Raw genomic sequence first — 21167 nt, forward strand, 5'->3', positions numbered from 1 at the left:
TCAGGGGGTAGGTCACTAGAACGTGGTATCAAACAAGACATAAGCTCAGATAAACATCTAACTGCAAAGCTGAGAAAGTTATTTCCTTTCAGTTCTGTGGACCCTCTCCTGTTTGTGTTAAGGAGAGGATATCAGTTTGCCAGCAGTTTTTGACAGCCCTCAAATACTCTTGAATCTCCCTTTTGAACAAAGAGAGAACAAGCATCAGACTGAGAACATCTGGAAGCAATTGCATTTTGCTAGAACTGATTTACATTGCTTGTGTTCATTCTATTTGTAGGATTATTTTCCAGTTATGACACAGAGTACTGATTTCTCATTTATTATTATTATAGAAAGGTTACTATCAAATCCATCTAAGTAAAAAAAAATGTTAAATTAAGAAAAAATATTAAGTCAATTCTCAGACAGGTGTTTTACACATATGAGGGAAAAAAACACAACGAATGTGCATTCTAATGACTTAAGTTTGGAAAATTCTGGTCCTGGAGACTATTGCAATATGAATAACAAAGGTTTAGTTCAGGGTGGTAAGATTGAAGTAGAAATTGAGAAGAAGGCTCTGGTAAACATTTTAAGGGACTTAAAAAGAAAGGGATGGTTATCTCCCTGGGTATCCTCTGCATCATTTCTTGGGATGCTTATGGCTACAATAATAGAAAGCTTAAATCAAAAATGTTAGCGCAGTACAAAGAATTTACTATCTCATATAACGAGAAGCTCCAAGGTAAGAATCTAAGATTGGTTAAGTCAGTGGCTCATTGACATTACTAAAGGCTCAACTTCCTTCTTAAAAACATTTTTTTTAATGCTTCTTTCTTCTTCTTCTTCTTCTTTGTTTTTTTTTTTTTTTTGAGAGAAAGAGATAGAGAAAAACAGAGCACGAGCAAGGGAGGGGCAGAGAGAGGGCGACACAAAATTCAAAGCAGGCTCTAGGCTCTGAGCTGTCAGCACAGAGCCGGATGCAGGGCTTGAACCCATGGATCACAAGATCATGACTTGAGCCAAAGTTGGTGTCCCTAGACTCAACTTGTTTTTACCTTCCAACCCTAGCAAAGAAGTTTTGTCTTCATGGCCTGAAAACGGCCCACATGATGTGAGCAGTTCTATCATGACATAAGATGCTCAGTGAAAGAAAACGTGTCTTTTGGTGATAAAGAATGAAGGATAAAGAAATCTTTGCCTGAAGTCATGTCCAGCAAAATATTTTTCTTCAGGATTTACTGTCCCCAAATATGTCAGATGTCATGCATAAACCAATTGCTGCAAAAGGAAATTAAGTAACCATAACTAACATAAACTAATTAGGATTCATTCTCTGAGCTTAGGGATAAAGATCCTTCCCTGAAGGACAGATTTCTCTAGATAACAGGGGCTCTGGTAACAAATGTGGCTGGTAGTCAGTCAACCATGTCTTAGACAACATATACCAATTATATAATTGAATTCCTCAAATTAATCCTTGAACATAAGTGGGAAGTTCTTGAAGCTTATGGTTTTTTATTTTTAAAAACTTTGTTTAGCTCTTCTCTCCATGTGTTGGATTAAGGCAGACCGAAATACTTCCACTGCAAAATGAACATCTGGTTTAGTGATGCACATCGAGGGTGCGATGCGGAAGGTCTGAGGAGACAAAGGAAAATAGAGAAGGGATCATCACAGAGTCAAATATAACTTTGAGAAAATGCACTAAGCTAAGAATCTAAAACCTTATTTTTAAGACGTTTCTTGTAGTTCCCTCCTAGGTTGGTCTCCCCCCTCCCCAAGGCCATACCCAGACCATTCATCTTTTAGTCTCAGAAAAATTCTGGAACCAGTTGGCTCTGCCCCTCTTCCTTTTTTGTCATCTGCTCACCTCCCAGTTTTTCTGCCTCCTTCACTGAGGTCTTAGGCACCTATCTATAATCCATTTCTGCAGGCACTTAGGGTGACCGCCATGTCCGGTATACAACCCTACAAACCATCTTCTCAGTTTCTTGACTGCCACAACTCCCAGAAACTTCATCTCTGCTCCTCTGCATCTATTCCCACCCAAGACCAGCACCATGAGCTTCCTCTTCACCAGGAATAATACAATTTCTGACTCCCATGACATCTGCCCTTTTCATGAAAGCTTCAGGTCTTTGCCCCTCTCAGTGTCTTCCCTCTTTTCTTGCCCAGCCAGCAGCACACGGTTGACGGTTGGAACTACTTTCTCACTTGTTCCCTCATTTCGTGTGCACCTTCCTCTCTGCTGCTGTAGCCACACACACAGGCCCCAACCTTGGTCAGAGCTATGACTGAGCCACACGGCTCCAACATGCCAGGGGGGAAGTGTTGGAGAAAAGCCTACTACTGGGGAGACTGACACCATTAGATCTTCAGTCTCCAACTTCTGCGGGTTCTAAATTTCTCTTGTCCTCTGTCAGCTTCCTTCCTCAATCTAAATCTTTATCATCCTTCTCAATTTCCTCCCTCAACTCCTACACCTCTCACTCTGTCTCATAGACAACCTTGCCTCATGCTCCTCAGAAGCTGTCAGGCAAGATCTTTCTATAAACTTGTTAGCTCCCACATCCATTCTTACATCCCCGCTGGAAGGTTAAGAGAACTAGATGCCTTTACTATTTAACTCCAAGATTTCTGCCTGTGCCCTTGGCTCTGGATACTCCTGATAAAGGAGCAAAAGGCAAGTTGAGGGCAAAGCACAAGCTAACATCCTGTAACCCTCCCTCTCCAGGTGGGCTATGTGTGTCATTCCTCAGGCACAAGAACAAAGGAAAGGGAAAAACTGATAACAGTCAGATGACTGATAACAGTCTCCATCAGTCTGAAATGGTCTTAATGATTTAAAAGAAAAAAGACAATCTCCAGAAGCCTATAGACTCAGTTTCCTGGAGCCTTAACATCACCTTCCCCTCCACAGGGTAGAAATTCTTTTTTTTCTTTTTAATAATTTTTTAAAAAGTTTATTTTGTTTATTTATGTGTGAGAGAGTAAGCACGAGTGGAGGAGGGGCAGAGAGAGAGAAGGAGAGAGAGAATCTGAAGCAGGCTCTACCCTGTCAGCCCAATGCGGGGCTCGCACTCACAAACTGTGAGGTCATGACCTGAATCAAAGTCAGATGCTTAGCCAACTGAGCCACTCAGGCATCCCTGATACTTTAAATTTTTTTGTTTGTTTGTTTTTTTTAATTTATTATTGAGACAGAGAGAAACAGAGGAAGAGTAGGGGAGGGTCAGAGAGAGAGGGAGACAGAATCCGAAACAGGCTCTAGGCTCTGAGCTGTTAGCACAGAGCCTGATGTGGGGCTTGAACCCACAAACTGCAAGATCATGACCTGAGCCAAAGTCAGATGCTTAACCGACTGAGCCACCCAGGCGCCCCAGGCGCACCTGATGCTTTAAAGTTTTGCTTAGATGATAAATCGGATTGAATTCATTGTGCTTCTAGACCTTTTCCAAATGAGGTAAAATACTAAGGTATTGATTACTGTATGTAGGTTTGTGTGTGTGGCTTCTTATTACAGACTAAGGATATTTGAGTCCGTTGGTAACATGCCATGTGCTTAATTGATTCATCATTTAGCCATTTACAGAATTCTGGTGAAATAACTCACAATCAGTTCCAACTGAGTTTTCATGAAGACTAATATTTCTCAGAAAGTTCTGCTAAATGTAATTAAGACTGATGGAAATAAAGGAAGCAACTCTGTATGTGTCAGAAAGATATAAGGAATGGAAATACATTTTTGTTGTAGGTAAAAGAAGGTAGTTTTGTCCTACATGACACTGGTTGGAGAAATGGCTTGGGACAAAACCTTAATGCAAAGGAAAATTGTGGATAGTTTGTGAAAGAAAATCTTTGGAAAGAAATTTTATGTGTCATCAAGATGAACTGAGATTGAAATAAATGGATTTTAAAAATACACTCATGTAAGATTGAAACTATGGTTTTCTCTCTGTCCAAAAGATAGTTTTCTTAAATTGCTGGCCTCCTCTTGATATAAGAAAATGTACCTCTTCTTGATATAATAAAATGTAAAGAGGGGCTCCTGGGTGGCTCAGTTGGTTGAGCGTTTGACTTCGGCTCAGGTCATGATCTCATAGTTCGTGAGTTCAAGCCCCATGTCAGGCTCTGTGCTGACAGCTCAGAATCCAGAGGCTGCTTCGGATTCTGTCTCAGCCTCTCCCCCGTTTGTTCTCTGTCTCTCAAAAATAAATAAATGTACAAAAAGAAGAAAGAAAGAAAAAAATATACAGAAAGTTGTTGTTTTTTTTTTATCTGCCCAGAAAAACCAGTTTCTATGTTTGTCTTTATCAGGTCTTGATTACTTAAATCTAATAATTCCCAATATTAAAGGGGCTAAGTTTTGCTAACAACTATATAATCCTACTTATTTGCCTTTGGAATCTCTTACTGTCACCTGGTTAAATAAATAATTTAGTTTTAAGCTTTATAATAATCCATAATCCTATTTAGGCATGCATGTACTTTAAACCTTTCTGAAGTCTTTAGAGCACCTGAGTGGCTCAATCAGTTGAGCATCCGACTTGATTTCAGCTCAGGTCATGATCTAACTTTGTGGGATCAAGCCCTGTGTTGGGCTCAGTGCTGCACATGGAGCCTCCACAAGATTCTCTCTCTGAGGGCATGTACATGCTCTCTCTCTCTCTCTCTCTCTCTTAAAACGGACAACAACAAAAACCCCCAAAACCTCTTTCTGAGCATTTTAAACAAACTTTCCCAAGATTTAAATTGTAAAGGAAGTCTTATTGCCCGATTAGGCTTACTTATTTGTTATGTTAATTTGGGGGTTTACTTACTTTGTGTGATCTCAATATCTTTAAGATCATAAAACTAAAATGGGTAAGAATTTCTAGAACTAACTAAAAGTTGCATTAAAACGAATAAGAAATAGAAACATGGAACTAAATGAACTGAAGAAGATTATTATAGGTTTTGTGACTCTTGTTTGAAACATTGTTGGGTCTCTAATGTTAGCTCTTCCAGATTATGGAAACTTTCTCTTAAGATATGCATGATATACAGAAATGTGGTAGCATATTCCTTTGTAAACAAAGTGAAGCATTTAACTTTCCTCTCCACTTGAACTCTGAAATTCAAAAAGTCCCAGTGAGTATTCTTTCTTCCATGGCAATCACAGTCACTTGCATTAAGTTCAATGAGCATCTGTGCTCCTCATAACAGGACACCATTGGAAACATTGGTCATTTTACCATGGCTTTGACTGGAATGTCGTGTTTGAGAGACATGCATAGACTCAGATATGACCAGACAGCTTCAAGGAACTAAGGCTGACTTTATGAAACATGGAGCCATAAAGCCCCTTGAACTGTTGGCCTGATACTTGCTTACAAAAGCCTTACCAGGTGAGTAAAGAATGTCACTTCCTGGCAGGTGCAGGAACCTCAGGATGTTTGGGGAAATTGAGAAGAATTCACAGAAATCAACAGGTATTGCAGGCATGTCTGATGGTGTGTCTTTGGCTTGGCTTCTGCCTAGAGAGGCTACTAAAAGTTCAACTGAGATTCCTTATGGAAATCTCTGGCAAAGCAAATTTTAAAAGATCTATATGACTTGCTGAGCTTATGTATATAATTTTACAAAAGAATTAGTCTTAAGTTGGCTGTCTCTGAAAATGAGGGTAATTATAGAGAAAAATTATGTTTCAATAACACATCTTTGTAGATAATAAGTTCTAATACTATTTATTATAATCTAGACTAGATCTTGAATTCTTCCAGTTTCCTCAAATATTTGGCTATGGCTCTCCAACTAAGGTTTCCATTCGGCTTCCATTCTCTTGACTTAAAGTTATTAAAAACTAAAACTGCCTTTTTCCTAGAAGCCCTAAAACCTGATGCTGGACAACTTGAGGTAAACTTCAAAGAAATTGCCACAATTGCTTATGGAAAGACAATCTTGCTTGCCATTCTCTGAGGATAATAACAAGACCCCATGGGCATAGGCTCGTTTGAACAACTGGAAAATGGGATGGATTCCCCAACAATTGTATATGAAAGGCCTTTTTTCACCATAGACCTATAAATAGATAAAGGCTATTGTACTTTATTAAATTATTCACTTGAGGCCAGGTTAATTAATAAAGCTCTGAATGAATATGCAAACCATATCCTCCCTACACTTGATCTGACAGTGACAAGCAACCTACTCCATATAAACCCAGGAGACATGTTTTGTTTAAAAGATTGGAAATCTAATACTGCAGGAGACTTAAATCTGAACTGGAAAGGCCCCTACTGGGTCATATTATGTACCCCCAGGGCCATACAATTAGAAGAACAATTCATGGGGTGCCCAAGTGGCTCAGCCAGTTAAGTGTCTGACTCTTGGTTTGGGCTCAGGTCATAAGCCCACAGTTGGTGGGGGTCCAGCCCCACATGGGGCTCCACGCTGACTTGCAGAGACTGCTTGGGATTCTCTCTTTCTCCCTCTCTCTGCCCCTCCCCTGCTTGTTCTCTCTCTCTCTCTCTCTCTCTCTGTCAATAAATAAACTTCAAAAAAAAGATTCTAAAAGAAGGACCTTCCTCATGGACTCCTATATCAAGAATTACATCTCTACCTTCTTCATAGGAATCCTGTGTGCCAACTAATACAGCTTCTTATTTCTGTGAACATGCGGAAGACCTCAAACTTCTCTTCAAAGGAAAATGCAGGTTGTCCCTTTCTTTCCCATTCTCCTTTCCCCAGTTTATCCTGACAATTTCTTCTTACAATGGGCCATTCAAAAGGATTGCCAGAGACATTTAATTACAAACCAGAGAAAGCCATCCGATTCAGGCTGCCTGTTCCGGCTGCACGCAAGGACGCTCAGTCCTACATCTAAAACTCTCCCTGGTGGCGCCTGGGACGTTGACACTGGGTTTGTAATTTGCTCTAACCTTTAACCTATATATATTTTTTTGTTTCTCTAAAATGCATCTTTTATTAATTGTCTGATTGTTTACGAAACGGAACAGAGTCTATATGATGGCCAACACAAACTGTTACACAATTAAAGCCTTCAATGACTCTCAAAATAGCATTACATTATTACACACTGAAAAACCCCAAATGCATGAGACAGTTCTACGAAAAAGAACAGGCTTAGATGTTCTAACTGATGCACAAGGTGGTGCTTGTGCTCTCATAGACACAGAATGCCACGTATACATTCCAGATCGCCGCAGAAATACTTCTGGGTTTCTAACTGACATGAATACTCAAATTAGCATCTTAAATGATCCCTCTCTTTCCTTTAATGATTGGTTAAACTCCTGGACCGGAGGAAGATTTTTGTCCTCTACCGAAGGACTCTTATTTGGGCTTTTTTATTATTTAAATATGTTTTGCTATTTTCTCCCATGTCTTTCCTCCTGGTGCCAAGATGCCATCTCTTCAATATCTTCAAGCCAACAGGTGATCCTTTCTGCTCAAGGAACTTCATGGATGTTGCCCGTGTTGGATTCAGCTGCCTCCATCTTTCACAACTCCCCTCTACACTCTCGGGCCAATGTCGACCCCATAGATAGGGGTTTCTCTATGCTCTTACTCGGCAGGAAGAAGCTACAGAAGATAAGGCCTTTCACCTTCAATAACCACAAAGATTTAAGGGTCAAAACTGTTCAGGAGGGAAATGATGAGGGAGCAAAAATCAAGCAGAGGGCAAAGCACAATGTGTGGCATTCCTCATTCACTCAGGGCTGCCCAGGAACAAAAGAAGGGAAAAACAATTGGTTAACTGATAGAGATCACAGTCATGCAGCTTACCAGTCTCCATCAGTCTGCAACTGTCTTAATGATTTACAAGAAAAAAGGCAAACTCCAGAAGCCTATCTGCTCAGTTTCCTGGAGCCCTAACATCGCCCTCCTCTCCACAGCATAGAAAATCCTGCGGACCCAGTCACCTTTCACAATGACAGTGAAATAATAAACCCACCCAGTTTGCTCTGAAGATGATGGCCAAGAAAGAATTCTTGGAGTTGTCTTTGGTGCAAAAAGGTGATTTTATTAAAGCACAGAAACAGGACCTGTGGGCAGAAAGAGCTGCACTGGGGCTGTGAAGAGTGACTGGTTATATACTATGAAGTTGGGGGAGGTAAAGTCAACAGAAAGTTTCTGAAAGGAGTTTTCCATATGCTAAAGACTCACAGATTACTGGAAGCCTAGCTATTGTCAAGGTTGTTTTTCCACTCTAGCAAAGCATTAACATTAAGACAGTAGGGAATTCCTTGAGAATGCTCTGTATTTGCCTCAAATATTTGTCAATGGGCTGCAGGTTATAAGGCAATTTGATTTTACCTACCATTTCCTTCTTGCTTTTGTTCCTCACATCACTATGGAAGGGAGGGTGATATTAGTGATGTGGAAAACAAAGGCAGAAGGAAATGGCAGATGAAATTAAATTGCCTTATAACCTGCAGCCCACTGACAGATACTGGAGGCTGGCAGAGTAAAATGTTTCTCCAGGAACTCTCCCTCCAGTCTTCATGCTAATACTTTGCTAGAGGGAAAAACAACCTTAGCTTGACAATAGCCAGGCCCCCAGGATCCTGTGAGTCTTCTTTAGCATATGAGAATCCCATTGGAAACTTCCCCTGGACTTTACCTCCCCCAGCTCCAGTGCTCTCCTCATGGTCCTGGGGCAACTTTTCCTGCCCACGGGTCCTGTCCCCGTGCTTTCATAAAGTCACCTTTTTGCACAAACGAGGTCTTCAAGGATTCTTTCTTGGCCGCAGCCCGGGCCCCACCACTCCACCATCACCCCCAAAACCCTCATCATTAGGGTTCCAGGAAGCTGAGTCTATGGGTTTCTGTAGACTAAGCTATTGATGAATGCGCCTTTTGCTTGTAAGTCATTAAAACAGTTGCAAATTGATGGAGACTCATGTCCTGCACGAATGTGATCTCTATTGTCAACCATTGGTTTCCCCCTTTCTACGCAGCCAGGAGCGCCTGAGGATTGTCACACATGTCCCACCAGAGGGGGAGGGTGCTTGTGGGTGTCAGCTTGCCTTATGCTCCCTCATCAGAACCCAGTGGCATTTTGCAGCCCTTTTCCTTCAGCCGCCCCCGCCCCCCCTGCCCAGAGCCTGGCGACCCCCTTGCTCCAGGGATTCCACATTCTGCTGGCTCCACTCACACCTCTCTGCCCATTTATTTCCTCTTTCTGGTCACCTCTTCTTCCCTTCCCTTTAAATGCTGGTGTTGCCCGGGTGCGTGCCCTCCCGACACGGCGTTTGCTGTGTAGACTCCCTTCCCGGGAGTTCTCATCGGCTCACTCCGTACAGGCTGACGACTCCCAAAGTCGTGACTTGGCCCCCGTTCTCTCCTCTGAGCTACCGACTCGTCTACAGAAACAGATGTCCATAAACACCTCGAACGGAACGTGTTCAAAGCTGCACGCATCCTTGCCATCTCGAAACCAAGTGAGACGCAAGGCTGTATCCGCCAGTCGCCCGCATTCTCCACGTCCCAGGCTGTGCCCTTCACACTTCCGGAATTGTTCTCCGAAAGGGCCCCTTACCCCACCGCTGCGAGCGAGTTCAGGCAGCGCCGTCAGCCCCAGCTGGACTCCAGGCCACGGGCTCGTCCCCTAGGTTCCTTCTCTTCAGGGCACAGATTCAGAAATCAAGCAGCCTAGTCTGGATCCCGGTTCTGCCACTCACTAGCTGTGTGACTTGAGTAATTTACTTAACCTCTCTGAGCCTCTTTTTCTTCATCTGTAACATTAGAATAATAATAGTACTTCTTTCATAGGCTGGTTGAAACCATTAAATGAGTCAAAGCAAAGTGTTTTCAAGAGTGACAAGCATTAAAGCTTTGTTATTTACCGTTCGTGGCCTCAAGCCTTACTGAGTGCCTGATGCTCTTTGCACTCTAATGTTTCTGCACGTGCTCTGTGCTTATTCATTGTGTACCACAGACTCAGCTTCGCCAGAGGGACTAGGAGTCCCTTCTCTTTCCTCTTGTAACACCCCTTTCTATAGCTGTAGACTAGCTTGCTACAGAGTGTTGTAATTTGCTCTTTCTATGTCCTTCTCTCCTGCAGGCTCCAAGGACTGGATCTTATTTATCATTTTAACTTTAGTATCCAGAGGAGCAACGGCTATCTAGCACTTAAGTGTTTTCCCTATAACTAAGCAGGTAAACAGTTGTTTCATGTCTTTATAAGTTACAGGTCTTCGGATTTTTAATCATTAAATTACTTTGAGTCACAAAAACTTATAAAACTTTAAGTTTTATAACTTTATATATAACTTTATTTACATGTAACTTTTAATTTATATTTTATTATATTATATTTATTTATATATAACTTTTTAAAATTTGTATATAACTATATATATCACTTATAACTATAAGACTGTCCCAGCAAAAGAGCTCATTCTGGTTTCTTTGACAGCCTTTGGTTTCAGCTTTAAGCCTATTTCTTAACAGGCTTGAGGCGAAGTTGAAGAAAAGTTACAGACACAAAAGAACGCAGTGATGTTCCTTTGAACAAAGGTAGACAGTGTCAAGGGTCAAAAGCACACATACAAGATCTAAATCTGAACAGGAGAGAAACCTCATTCCCTGAATCTTCCAGAAAGGAAGTAAACAACGGACGGATGTGTTGTTTACAGGGCTGGGATGCCTGGGTGGCTCAGTCGGTTGAGCCTCCAGTTTATGCTCAGGTCATGATTCATGGGTTTGAGCCTTACTCAGACAGCTCAGAGCCTGGAGTCTGCTTCGGATTCTGTCTTCCTCACTCTCTGCCCCTCCCCCACTTGTGCTCTGTCTCTCTCTCTCTCAAAAATAAATAAATTAAAAAAAAAATGGATGTGGGGACAGATGAGCTTACAAAGGGACCTTATTTAAGAGTTTCCATTTTCTCAGAGAAGTAGGAGGCAAGAATGTTCACTGAACTCGAGAGAGAAGTAGGAATGGACCAGGGAAACTGGGAAGAATGATTGACATTTAAAATGGGAAAGAAAGATGAAAAAGGACAAGAACAAATTAAGGGAGGAGCAAGAGCTACCTAAATCTTTTTTTTTTAATTTTTTAATGTTTATTCATGAGAGAGAGAGAGAGAGAGAGAGAATGAGCGGAGGTGGGGCAGAGCGCGAGAGAGACACAATACAAAGCAGGCTCTGAGCTAGCTGTCAGCACAGAGCCCAAAGCAGGGCTCGAACTCCCAAGCTGTGAGACAATGACCTGAGCCGAAGTCAGTCGCCCAACCGACTGAGCCACCCAGGCGCCCCTAGAGCTACCCTAAATCTTACATCTCTGCCCTGGAACCAGTTGAGGGTGAGGGTCCCGCTGGTGTGAGAGACTTGGGAGAGGGCTCCACTCACAGCAGCAGTGTATGCCTCCAGAGCAGGGTCCCACCAGGGTCCCACATGACTGGGGCTGTACTTGGCCTTTCAAGGAAGCAAGCAGGAAGAGCTGATCTCTGCACCTCCAGCCTCAGGGTGAAGAGCACTGAGAGTGGCTGATTCTGAGTCCCCATTAGGGACCCAACCAGCGTGGTCCCCCACCTCTCCTGCAGGGTCACCTGGGTCAGCACTTTCAGTTGCTCTTGGCCACAATGGCCACTATAATCCAGCAGGTTTAGCATCATCAAAGTCAGAGCTCAAGGGTGGGTTAAGAAGGACTAGCATTGCTTTTACAGGATTAGAACTAGTTTGTACAAGAGACAAACTAGTTATTGCATGATTGTGATGACTCTACTGTGACCTATACTGGAAAGCCTCAGGTTTTCCAGAGTCGCCAGAACGAAACCTTTAGGACACAGTGCCCTCTAGTGGTCCTAAGGCCTCACTGCACCTTTCTCTTGAACAGACCTGAGCATTACGCCCCGAGGAAGTGAGGCTGGGTGGTGAAACAAAGTGACCAGCACTGGAACATCAGGGAGACACCTACCTAAAGGGATAAATAAAGACCAGTCTTTCTCTTACCTGAGCAAAAATGCCACCTCTGCCAATTATGAGCCCCATGCATTTGCAGTCCTCATGGATTTGATTTACTTCTTCCTGGGGAAGTGGCTGGCAGCTCATCTGCAAATAAAAATACCTCCTATTTGGATTTGAATTGTTAGACATTATTTATCAGAGAGAAAAAAAAGCAACTCAAGCCATCAATACTTTTCTTTCCCTCTCAATCTCTCTCCTGACTGTAATGGAATAAAGCTATTAGAAAAGGAAAGCTGTTAATTGCTGGATGGAATTCTTTGGGGGTAGGTAATGTTATTAAAAATATTAGTTTTTTATTCTAATTCATCCCAAATTCTCAAAAATAAAACTGAAGGTGAATGCAGATAGACAGTGATGCTTGGCTCTGCTAACAGCTCTCCTGGGAGCTTGTTTTTTTCCTAGCCCAATTTGGAGTGGCCTTATTCTCAACTCTTCACTTTGTTTTGCTCAGGTAAAGGGCTCGTTTCAAATTCAAAGAGATGGCTCCAAGGTTACACCAGGGTAGGAACAATCCAGGCTTTCCCTGGGTCACAGCTTGGCCTGGGCAGCTGGGGTGGGAAGACTGTCTCATCTCCCTGGCTTGTGGATTTCGCTCTTTCTCCCCCAAGATTTAATCCTCCAGGGTTAGGAAAAGTAAGCGCTTTGGGGTGGGGATTGGGGACAAGAAGCTGTTTCAGGTTACCAGGCATCTTACATTGGTCTCTACTTGGGGGTCCAGACATGCCAGTACAGCTCCGGTGGCAGTGGGCTGAAGGCTGGTGCCCTTTCTGTGTCTGTCTTCTGAGCCTGATTACAAATGCTTCCTGTTTGATTTAGTCATTTCAAGTCTGACTGTGTGTCTGCCTGACCTGGAAGACTTCTCAAACTACAGACATTTGGGGCTCGGCTTTGGCCTATGGAATGAGGAGACTTGGGGCAGGCCTGGGCATCTGGGTTTGTAAAACACTCAGCAGGTGCCCACCCTGGAAATTACTGCTGCGATCCTGTCTTGAGTGCTGAGCACGGTCACTGCTGTGGGTCTCTCTTCTGCCGCATGGCTGTAGTGAGCATGGTCTCGCTCTCTGGTTTCAGATGCATGAAGCATGATCTTGTCTCGGGGGCCGACCCCTGCCATCCTTGGGAGGCAGAGGAGAGCTACTTCCAGGGGTCCCAGCTTTGTGCTTCTTGGGGCTGCCTACCCTGCCCCCCTCTGGACTTTGGTATATATCTCCTCCCTGCACTGGTCCCCAAATCTTCATTCCTTCTTAGGACTCAGTGTCCCAGGAAGACCACACCTCCCAGAGATGCTCACATTTTTGCCTGACTTAAAGCTTTAAGATAAGGAAAATCATATTCAGACTTGCAAAGTGCTAGTAATGAGGAATTGGGATGAGGGACAAGACCAGGATCTTCTCATTGATCCCAAAATGTCATCACGCATTCCTGCTTGTCCCTGATGTTCTCATCTAGCAGGCAAGGAAGACCAAAGAATGACAAAATAATTGAGGTAAACTGTGAGAGCCGTAAAGTGGGCAAATGTGGTGTGGGGATAATGAGAGGTCAGAGGGCGCTCAGCACCCTCTGGAAAGGTTTTCTGAAGGGAGGTTGGGTGGGTGGGGGCTTGGTGGATAGTAAGGACCTGTATAGTATGTGGAGTTTGGCCTCACTCTGGACTGGGCCAGCACCCTCTCTGCTCCCCTGCCCATTTTCTCATTCACTGGCTTCAGCTGCTATGACTGATTGAACATTTTGTATGCATTCCGCAGGGAAAAGCGGGGCTGGAAACTGAGGCAGAGTCCAGGACAGGCTGCCCGGGCCCCGTGCTCAAGCCTATGTCCCCGCTGCATCATAACCAACTGGGTATGTTAGTAACTGACCTCTCACTGGGTGTGGAATGTAGCTTCATGTTTGTCTTTCTTTGGTGGTGGTGTTAGTCAGCATGTAGATAATTATAAAAGTAATCCATGGTTATTGAGAAAAAAGGCCTAAGCCGAAATGGAAGTCCTTAAAGGAAAAATGGAGTTTCTGCTCTTCCCGTCTTCCTCCTCCGTTCACCTCCTGTTGATAATTTCATGTGAACCAGACTCTTTTTTGGTCTGCCCAAATACATCTATAGGCATATTTAGAAATAATAAGTCATACTTTATAATGTTTTTCAATTTGCTTTTTACAATTTACAATATATCTTGGATATATCTTGGACATCTTTCCATGTTATTTTATTTGGACCTCACCTTAAAGGTTGCCTAGTATTTCAGTGTTTTGGTAGAGTAATTTTTTTACTTGTCTATCATTGGATGTTTATGTTGTTTCCATTTTTTTATGATTATAAACAGTCCTACAAACAACCCTGTTTGTCTATATCTTCACACACTTCTGTGAGTATTTGTTCAGGACATATTTCTAGGTGAGGAATTGCTAGCTCAAAGTTTAAAATCTTGATAGACACAGGGGGTGGGGTTGGGGGGAGGAGTTAAGATGGCAGAGATGTAGGGTGACCTTTCCACTTCCCTCAGACACAGTTGTATTGAGGTCAGGACACTTGGAATGCCCAGGAATATGGTATGTGGGGTGACAGAAATGTCTCCACAGGTGGACGGAGACAGCTTGGTGGGCAGAGGTGCGTGTATGCAAATTGGGAGAGGTAAAACAGGTGGTGTAGGCATGGAGGGGAGGTGACCCCTTCTGTGAAGTGCTTCAAAGGAGAGAAAAAGCTGTGGATTGTGGTTTTGTGTTAGGACAAGAGAAAAACCTCTCCACACCACGGACTGAGGAATAAGAAATACTTCCTCTGTAATACTCTACTTTGTAAACAGCCATAGGAGCTGAAGATTAGAGTTTTCAAGGGGTGCCTGACTTTCTCTGGACCGGAGCTGCCACCATGTGTGTGGGTCTGGGGGAGGGGAATCAGTCCCTTGCTTGGTAGCAAATTCAGAATGCTGGGGGGGGGGGGGGGGGCAGGGAGAGAAGTCCCCTCCCTTGAGTACTGTCAAGGGAGAACATGTACCCCAATGTTTATACCAGTGCTATCAATAATAGCCAAATTATAGAAAGAGCCCAAATATCCATCAACTGATGAATGGATAAAGAAGATGTGGTATATATATAAATGGAATATGTACTGTCAATGAAAAAGAATGAAATCTTGCCACTTGTAACAACATGGATAGAACTGGAGGTATTGTACTAAGTGAAATAAGTCAGTCAGAGAAAGACAGATATATGATTCACTCAATGGAATCTGAGAAACTTAACAGAAGATTATAAGGGAAGGGAAAGAAATGTAAGTTATAAACAGAGATGGAGGCAAACCATAAAATACCCAAAAGGAATAAATACCTAGGTATTCCAAGTGTTCTGAGGCAAACCATGTAGAGAACAAACTGAGGGTTGATGCAGTGGAGGAGGAGGTTGGAGAATTGGAGAAAATGGGTGATGGCCACTGAGGAGGGCACTTGTTGGGATGAGCACTGGGTGTTTTATGTAAGTGATGAATCATAGGAATCTACTCCTGAAGCCAAGACTACATTGTATGTTAGCTAACTTGACAATAAATTATATGTGTATATAATTTTGTAGACACAGGCAAATTTCTGTCTAAAAGGCTCTATTAATTTATGTCCTCACTAACAGGAAATGGGAGTTTTAGTTTTGGTGGACAGTGGACAGTGTTAAGGCAAGTTCTGAGCTACTTAGTTACATGAACATGGTCTGACGTGTTGCAGGACCAGAACTCACTCAAAACTCTTTCAAAATATTTATCATCTACATGATTCCTGGACTCAAAAGTGTATAACTTAGGAAAATAAGGTATTCCTACATGAAAACCAAATCAACAAATACATGGTTTGAAAGATCTTTTCAAATGAGATTTTTAGGCAGTGGACACTGAAGGGATTCTCTGAGGCCTGGAGCCCCTGTCTAGGGAAGAATCAAAGACAAACTTTAGGGAGGAGGTGTGATGAAGAGCTGGATCTGGAATAAGGCTGAGATTTCCACAGGCAGATATAGAGAGCAGAGTCCTGTAGCCCATGCTCAGGAAAAAGTTTGGGTGACATTGGATGTAGGGAAGTGAATGGCATTGAGTGGACACTGAATGGAACTTAGGAATGGACTAGCTGGGATGTAAATCTGGGTGGTCTGCCTTCAGAGCCCATGCTTAAACTCCCAAATGGTAGAGGAAGAGAAAAATAACTCATTCAATAGATAGTATTGTATAGCCTATTTTATTTTTCCACAATAGAGCTTGCATATTTTTCCATATCAAACATATATCGCTATATATTACCTTAATTTAGCTTGGACTGTATCAATGGCCATTTAGGAAGATTCTGATGTTTTACTATGACAAATGAAGTCCTGATGAACATTTTTATTCATGAGTCTCTGAGCACATAGAAGCTGGATTTGGAGCAGTTTGTTTTCCTCTGTGGAGTCAGGACTTTGGAGCATAGATAGCTTTGAGGGGGGTCCTGGGTTGGGGACTGGAATGGACTCTTCTGAGCCTTAACACAGCCCTTGACTGGCACACAAGCTGAAGATAAGGATGCTATGGCCTGTGAGCCAGAAGGCCTAGTCTCATTTTACTTTTATTTTGCTATTGTCTTCTCTTAGCTTTAAAATCTCGTTTAAACAATCCAGCTTTGTATTGTCCCTACTGTGTGGCATTAATGGAAGCATCTTATGTCCATGGTCTGGTGTGAGCTGTAAAATAATTGAGCATCAACCCTTCTAAACTAGGATGCTGTGTTGAGATCAAATAGCAAGAAGCCACTTAAGAGAAAGCTAGATAAGGGGTTAGTCTTACTCTTCACCTTGGTGCCATGATTCTCTCCATGTTGCTCGCCTCAGTGAGTCTAGACTTTGTGTTTATGGAGGGGAAGGACTTGGGCTGTAGGGGGAGCAGTGGAGACACAGGGAAGTGTTTGAGAGACATGGCCAAGAAAGGATCAACAGGGCTTGGCACTAGAAGCAAGGGAGAGGAGGAATCCCGGGCTATTTTCTGGCATTGAGGCTGGGTCCTTGGAGAACAGTGGAGGGTGAGAAACAGAAACAGTGAACTTGGAGGAATAACTGGCTTTGGGGAAAATGCTAAGTTCAGTTGTTATCATACTGAGTTTGAGGTCACAGTGGGGAATGTCATCAGAAAGTCACACCCTGCCTGGTTACTTGGGAGATTGAAAAATATTCACAAATAGACAGACACAAAACCTTATCGATCCTTAGTGTCCTCACTCCAAGCCATCAGCACAACCCACTCCTGGCCTTCTCCCTTACTTCCACGAGCTCTCTGGGTCACGTGCCCCTCCCCAGAAAGCTTCCTCCCTCCCCATGTCTAATATTTTTTCTTATTTCTAATTTTTTAATATTCAGTCATCACCAATGCTCTCTGCCTAGTCTGGCAGGGAAAATATCATCTCCGTGTTCCAATTGCCCCCCTTTACATCCCTAGAACCTTGACGACCTACCAGCATTTTGTACTCCCTACTTATCTCTGATGGGCTTTGCTGAGTGTCCCTGGTTGTGTGCTCTCTCCCTGAGAATGAATGAAGTGACCTTGTAGCTCATGCTTCAAATTTTAACCCTACTGTCTCCAAGAAGTCACAGAGAGCACAGTAGATCAGAACCTACCTTATCCTTCACCATTTCTATTCCTATCATGAGGCCTTTGCCTCGGACATCTCCGACAATCTCAAATTCATCCCGCAGCTCAGCAAATTTCTGTAGCATGTAGGTTCCAACTTCTTGACTGTTTTCCTGTAGATTTTCTTCTTTAATCACCTGTTTAGAGGAATTCCCAAATGGCCTTGCATTAAAAGAAAAGTTCTAAATTGACTGGGAAACACAGAGAAATAAATCCATATGACCTTCTTTATGGAAACTTGACCAGACAAATGGAACCCAAAGTCTAGTGGGACCATGGCATGAACTATAAAATTTGCTGTAAGGAGAAAAAGAATCTTGGAATAGGGAATACTTTCCCCAAGCCCTCCTCATCCTCAGGGGTGGTTAAATATTTAGGAATGAATAGGGGTGTCTGGGTGGCTCAGTCTTGAGCAGCCGACTCTTGATTTCAGATCAGGTCAAAATTCCGGGGTCAAGGGATCAAGTCCTACATTAGGCTTTGCAGTGAGTGTGGAGTCTGCTTAAGATTCTCTCTCCATCTCTCCCTCTCTCTCTCTCTCTCTCTCTCACTTTGCCCCTCTCCCCCTTCCTGGACTCTCTCTCTTTTTCTCTAAATTAAAACAAAAATTTTTTAATTTTATAAATTTAGGAAAGGTAGAAGATATGTTTCAATGCAGTGTGTAACACAGATTCCCTAATCCTGAGGCTCATTATTGCCAGCCTTTGCTCAGAACTGGGATACAGTGATGAAGACAAACGCTCTGAGGGAAGATATGTTCACTGGGAGCTTACTGGCCTTTGTTTAGCAGCCCTCAGTCAGACACAGGCTGTTGTTGCTCAATTGTCCCACCACAGGACCTTGGCCTTGTGAGCTAAGGGGAGCTCTGTGAGGGCTCTGAAGATATAAAAATATTTTCACATACTTCCACTCATGGCAGAGATCATGATTCTTGACAACTATCCACAGTACACTACATTTAGATTTAGCTGATAATAATTGCATGACTCCATGACTCTTGATGTTTTTAACGTATTTGTTCACCTATACCCTCTCTACCTGGTCAAGGTGACACAACACTTTTAAAAAGCTGGCAATGTCTACAAAATGAAGTCAATGACACATTCTTGACTATACTTTTTCATTTTGTGATTTTATCATATTTGAAGATACATTTTAATTAGCAAGGCAAGCTTTTACTTACTTAATTTTATTTAAAAATACTTCAAAACATTTTGAGTAGGTGAATCATGTGCCTACTTTAAAAATCAGTAGAAGAATTCTCATTGACTCCTGTCCCCCAGTCACCAAATTTCTCTCCTCATAAACAACCACTGTTACTCATTTTTGGACATTCTTCCAGTAGTACCTGACACTTTCCTAAACAAATGTTATTGTGCATATCAGCAAGGGCAGTTAACAGGTAAGACAACAGGGAAAATCATGTGGTGGGGCTGAACAACAGCTAAATTACCTAGTTTGTCCTATAAAACTCAGTTTCTCCTTAGTCTTTCTGTGGATAACTGTACAAAAAAAGGAAGGAAAAGTATAAAGGAAAGGACAAAAATTAACCTGAAATCAAGGATAGCAGTTGGTAACTGCTATCAAACATCACAAATATAAAAAAGAAATTTCAGTGCTACCAGCTCGCTAGCTTTTCTTATATTTCCTAGGCATGTGAGGTATATTTTGTATTATTTTGTATCTAATACTTCAAGCATCCAAAGTAGATCTTAAAAAGGGGTGAAGAGGCAGAATAATAACTGGAAATCTAATTTTGTGAAGTGGTAATTAACTCTTCATTGTAATAATGAAACATCATAGAGTTTGGATAATGTGTCTATGGTTTTGAAGAGTGATTTTGTGAGGTGAGGAATGGTGTGACTGCTGGAACCTACCTCAAGCACAGCTGATCCAATGGAACAGGCCATGGGGTTCCCTCCAAAGGTATTGAAATGATGCATGCGTTTAGCCAGAGACTTGGCTATCTCTAGAGGGAGAAAGTGAAAAGTGGACAAAGAGTGACACATTCCTATCTATAATCTCCCACCACATCACTTGAATTAAATCTACTCTCATGTTGTATTAATAATATATTTCATGGCATCAAATCCAATCCATTCTTCATTCAACAGATAGTGGATGTTATGAATGGAATTATGCGTGTGTCTTCACTCCCCCTGGCTCCTCTTCCTATGTTGAAGCCCTACTCCCACTGTGAATATATTTGGAGATACGGCCTTCAGGAAAGTAGTCAAGGTTAAATGAAATCATAAGGGCGGGGCCCTCATAATACTGATGTCTTCATAGGAAGAAAAAGAGACACCAGAGCTCTCTCTCTCACACACACACACACTCTCTCTCTCTGAGGAAAAGGATATGCAAGGACACAGAAAGAAGTTGGCCCTCTGCAAGAGAGATCTCACCAGAAACCAACTTTGCTGGCACCTTGATCTTGGACTTCTAGCTTCCAGAACTATGAGAAAATAAATATGTGCTGCTTAATTCCCCCAGCATGCGGTGCCTTGTTATGGTAGCCCAGCTGACTAATCCACTTACTCTGTGGATAAGGAAAAATTGCTTATTTACCGAATTAGAAGTGTGATAACAAAATCTCTACTATATTGTGTGAATTGAAAAGTAACTTAACACTTGATTTATGGGAATTTACATGGGCCTTCATTTGGTAACCCTTTTTTCTGTATTATACTCTTGGTTCTAAGCAGGAAATCTTTTTTTTAAATATTTTTATTTATTTCTAGGAGAGAGAGAGAGAGAGACAGTGTGAGCAGGGGAGGGAGAGAGGGAGATACAGACTCCGAAATAGGCTCCAGGCTCTGAGCTGGCAGTCAGCACAGAGCCCGACGCGGGGCTCGAACCCACGAACCGCGAGATCATGACCTAAGTGAAAGTCGGACGCTTAACCGACTAAGCCACCCAGGCGCCCCATCTAAGCAGGAAATCTTAAAAAAAACCTCACATGAAGGTTTTAGTAACATAATTCCTGGATTGTTTCAGGGTGAGCATATATATTGTTCATTATATTTCACTTTCTACATCCACATTTTAGTACCTAGAACAGGGAGAAACTTAGCATGTGTGGCTCCATGTTGCTTCTATTTCCCTTGCTGCTGTGACCTATAGCTTAGAAACTTCTGCTTCACTCACAAGTAGGCATGTTAATCATTGAAGGAATGTTGCTTACAGCTGAGATTTGCAAAGACTGCTTTTTCACTGGAAACCTACATCACTTGAGGAGATAAGGAAGTGCAGACAGAAATGCCTGTGCTTCGTTTAAGATTTACAGGAAGGGCATGACCAGCTTCCTGTAGGCAAAGATCAAATGGCCAAAGACAAAGAGTTATAAGACCTCCTCAGATGTCCCTAGATATCAGTCACCTTTGTCTTCCCTCTTTTGCTAACAAACAAGAAGTTTGAACTTTGATCCGAAGGGAGAAGTCTCTTTAGGATGACAGTCAACCATCCTCTAGGTTTGCTGGCCTTTCTGACCCCAACATCTGGCCATTCAAATTATTGGTTTGTCATGCAGCAAGCACACCAAATTGGTCTCAGTATCATACCTGTATTCAGTCAATAAAATAGTGAGA

At 42.4% G+C, this 21167-nt stretch overlaps 1 protein-coding gene across 1 annotated transcript in view; it reads right to left on the reverse strand.

Moving 5' to 3' along the window:
• Window positions 1-1483: 1483 nt before the first annotated feature.
• The window catches only part of AGXT2 (alanine--glyoxylate aminotransferase 2), a 40463-nt gene continuing 20779 nt past the window's right edge, over window positions 1484-21167 (reverse strand). Inside the window, exons 11-14 of the mRNA XM_039248266.1 lie at window positions 19458-19549; window positions 17568-17717; window positions 11943-12041; window positions 1484-1623 (exon numbers count right to left, since the gene is read on the reverse strand). Of these exons, the coding sequence (XP_039104197.1) occupies window positions 1507-1623; window positions 11943-12041; window positions 17568-17717; window positions 19458-19549 (458 nt within the window). The 3' untranslated portion in view covers window positions 1484-1506. The remainder of the gene's footprint in view (window positions 1624-11942; window positions 12042-17567; window positions 17718-19457; window positions 19550-21167) is intronic.

Source organism: Hyaena hyaena, unplaced genomic scaffold, assembly GCF_003009895.1.
Source record: "Hyaena hyaena isolate Hyena2069 unplaced genomic scaffold, ASM300989v1 scaffold_310, whole genome shotgun sequence".
NCBI classification, from domain to species: domain Eukaryota; kingdom Metazoa; phylum Chordata; class Mammalia; order Carnivora; family Hyaenidae; genus Hyaena; species Hyaena hyaena.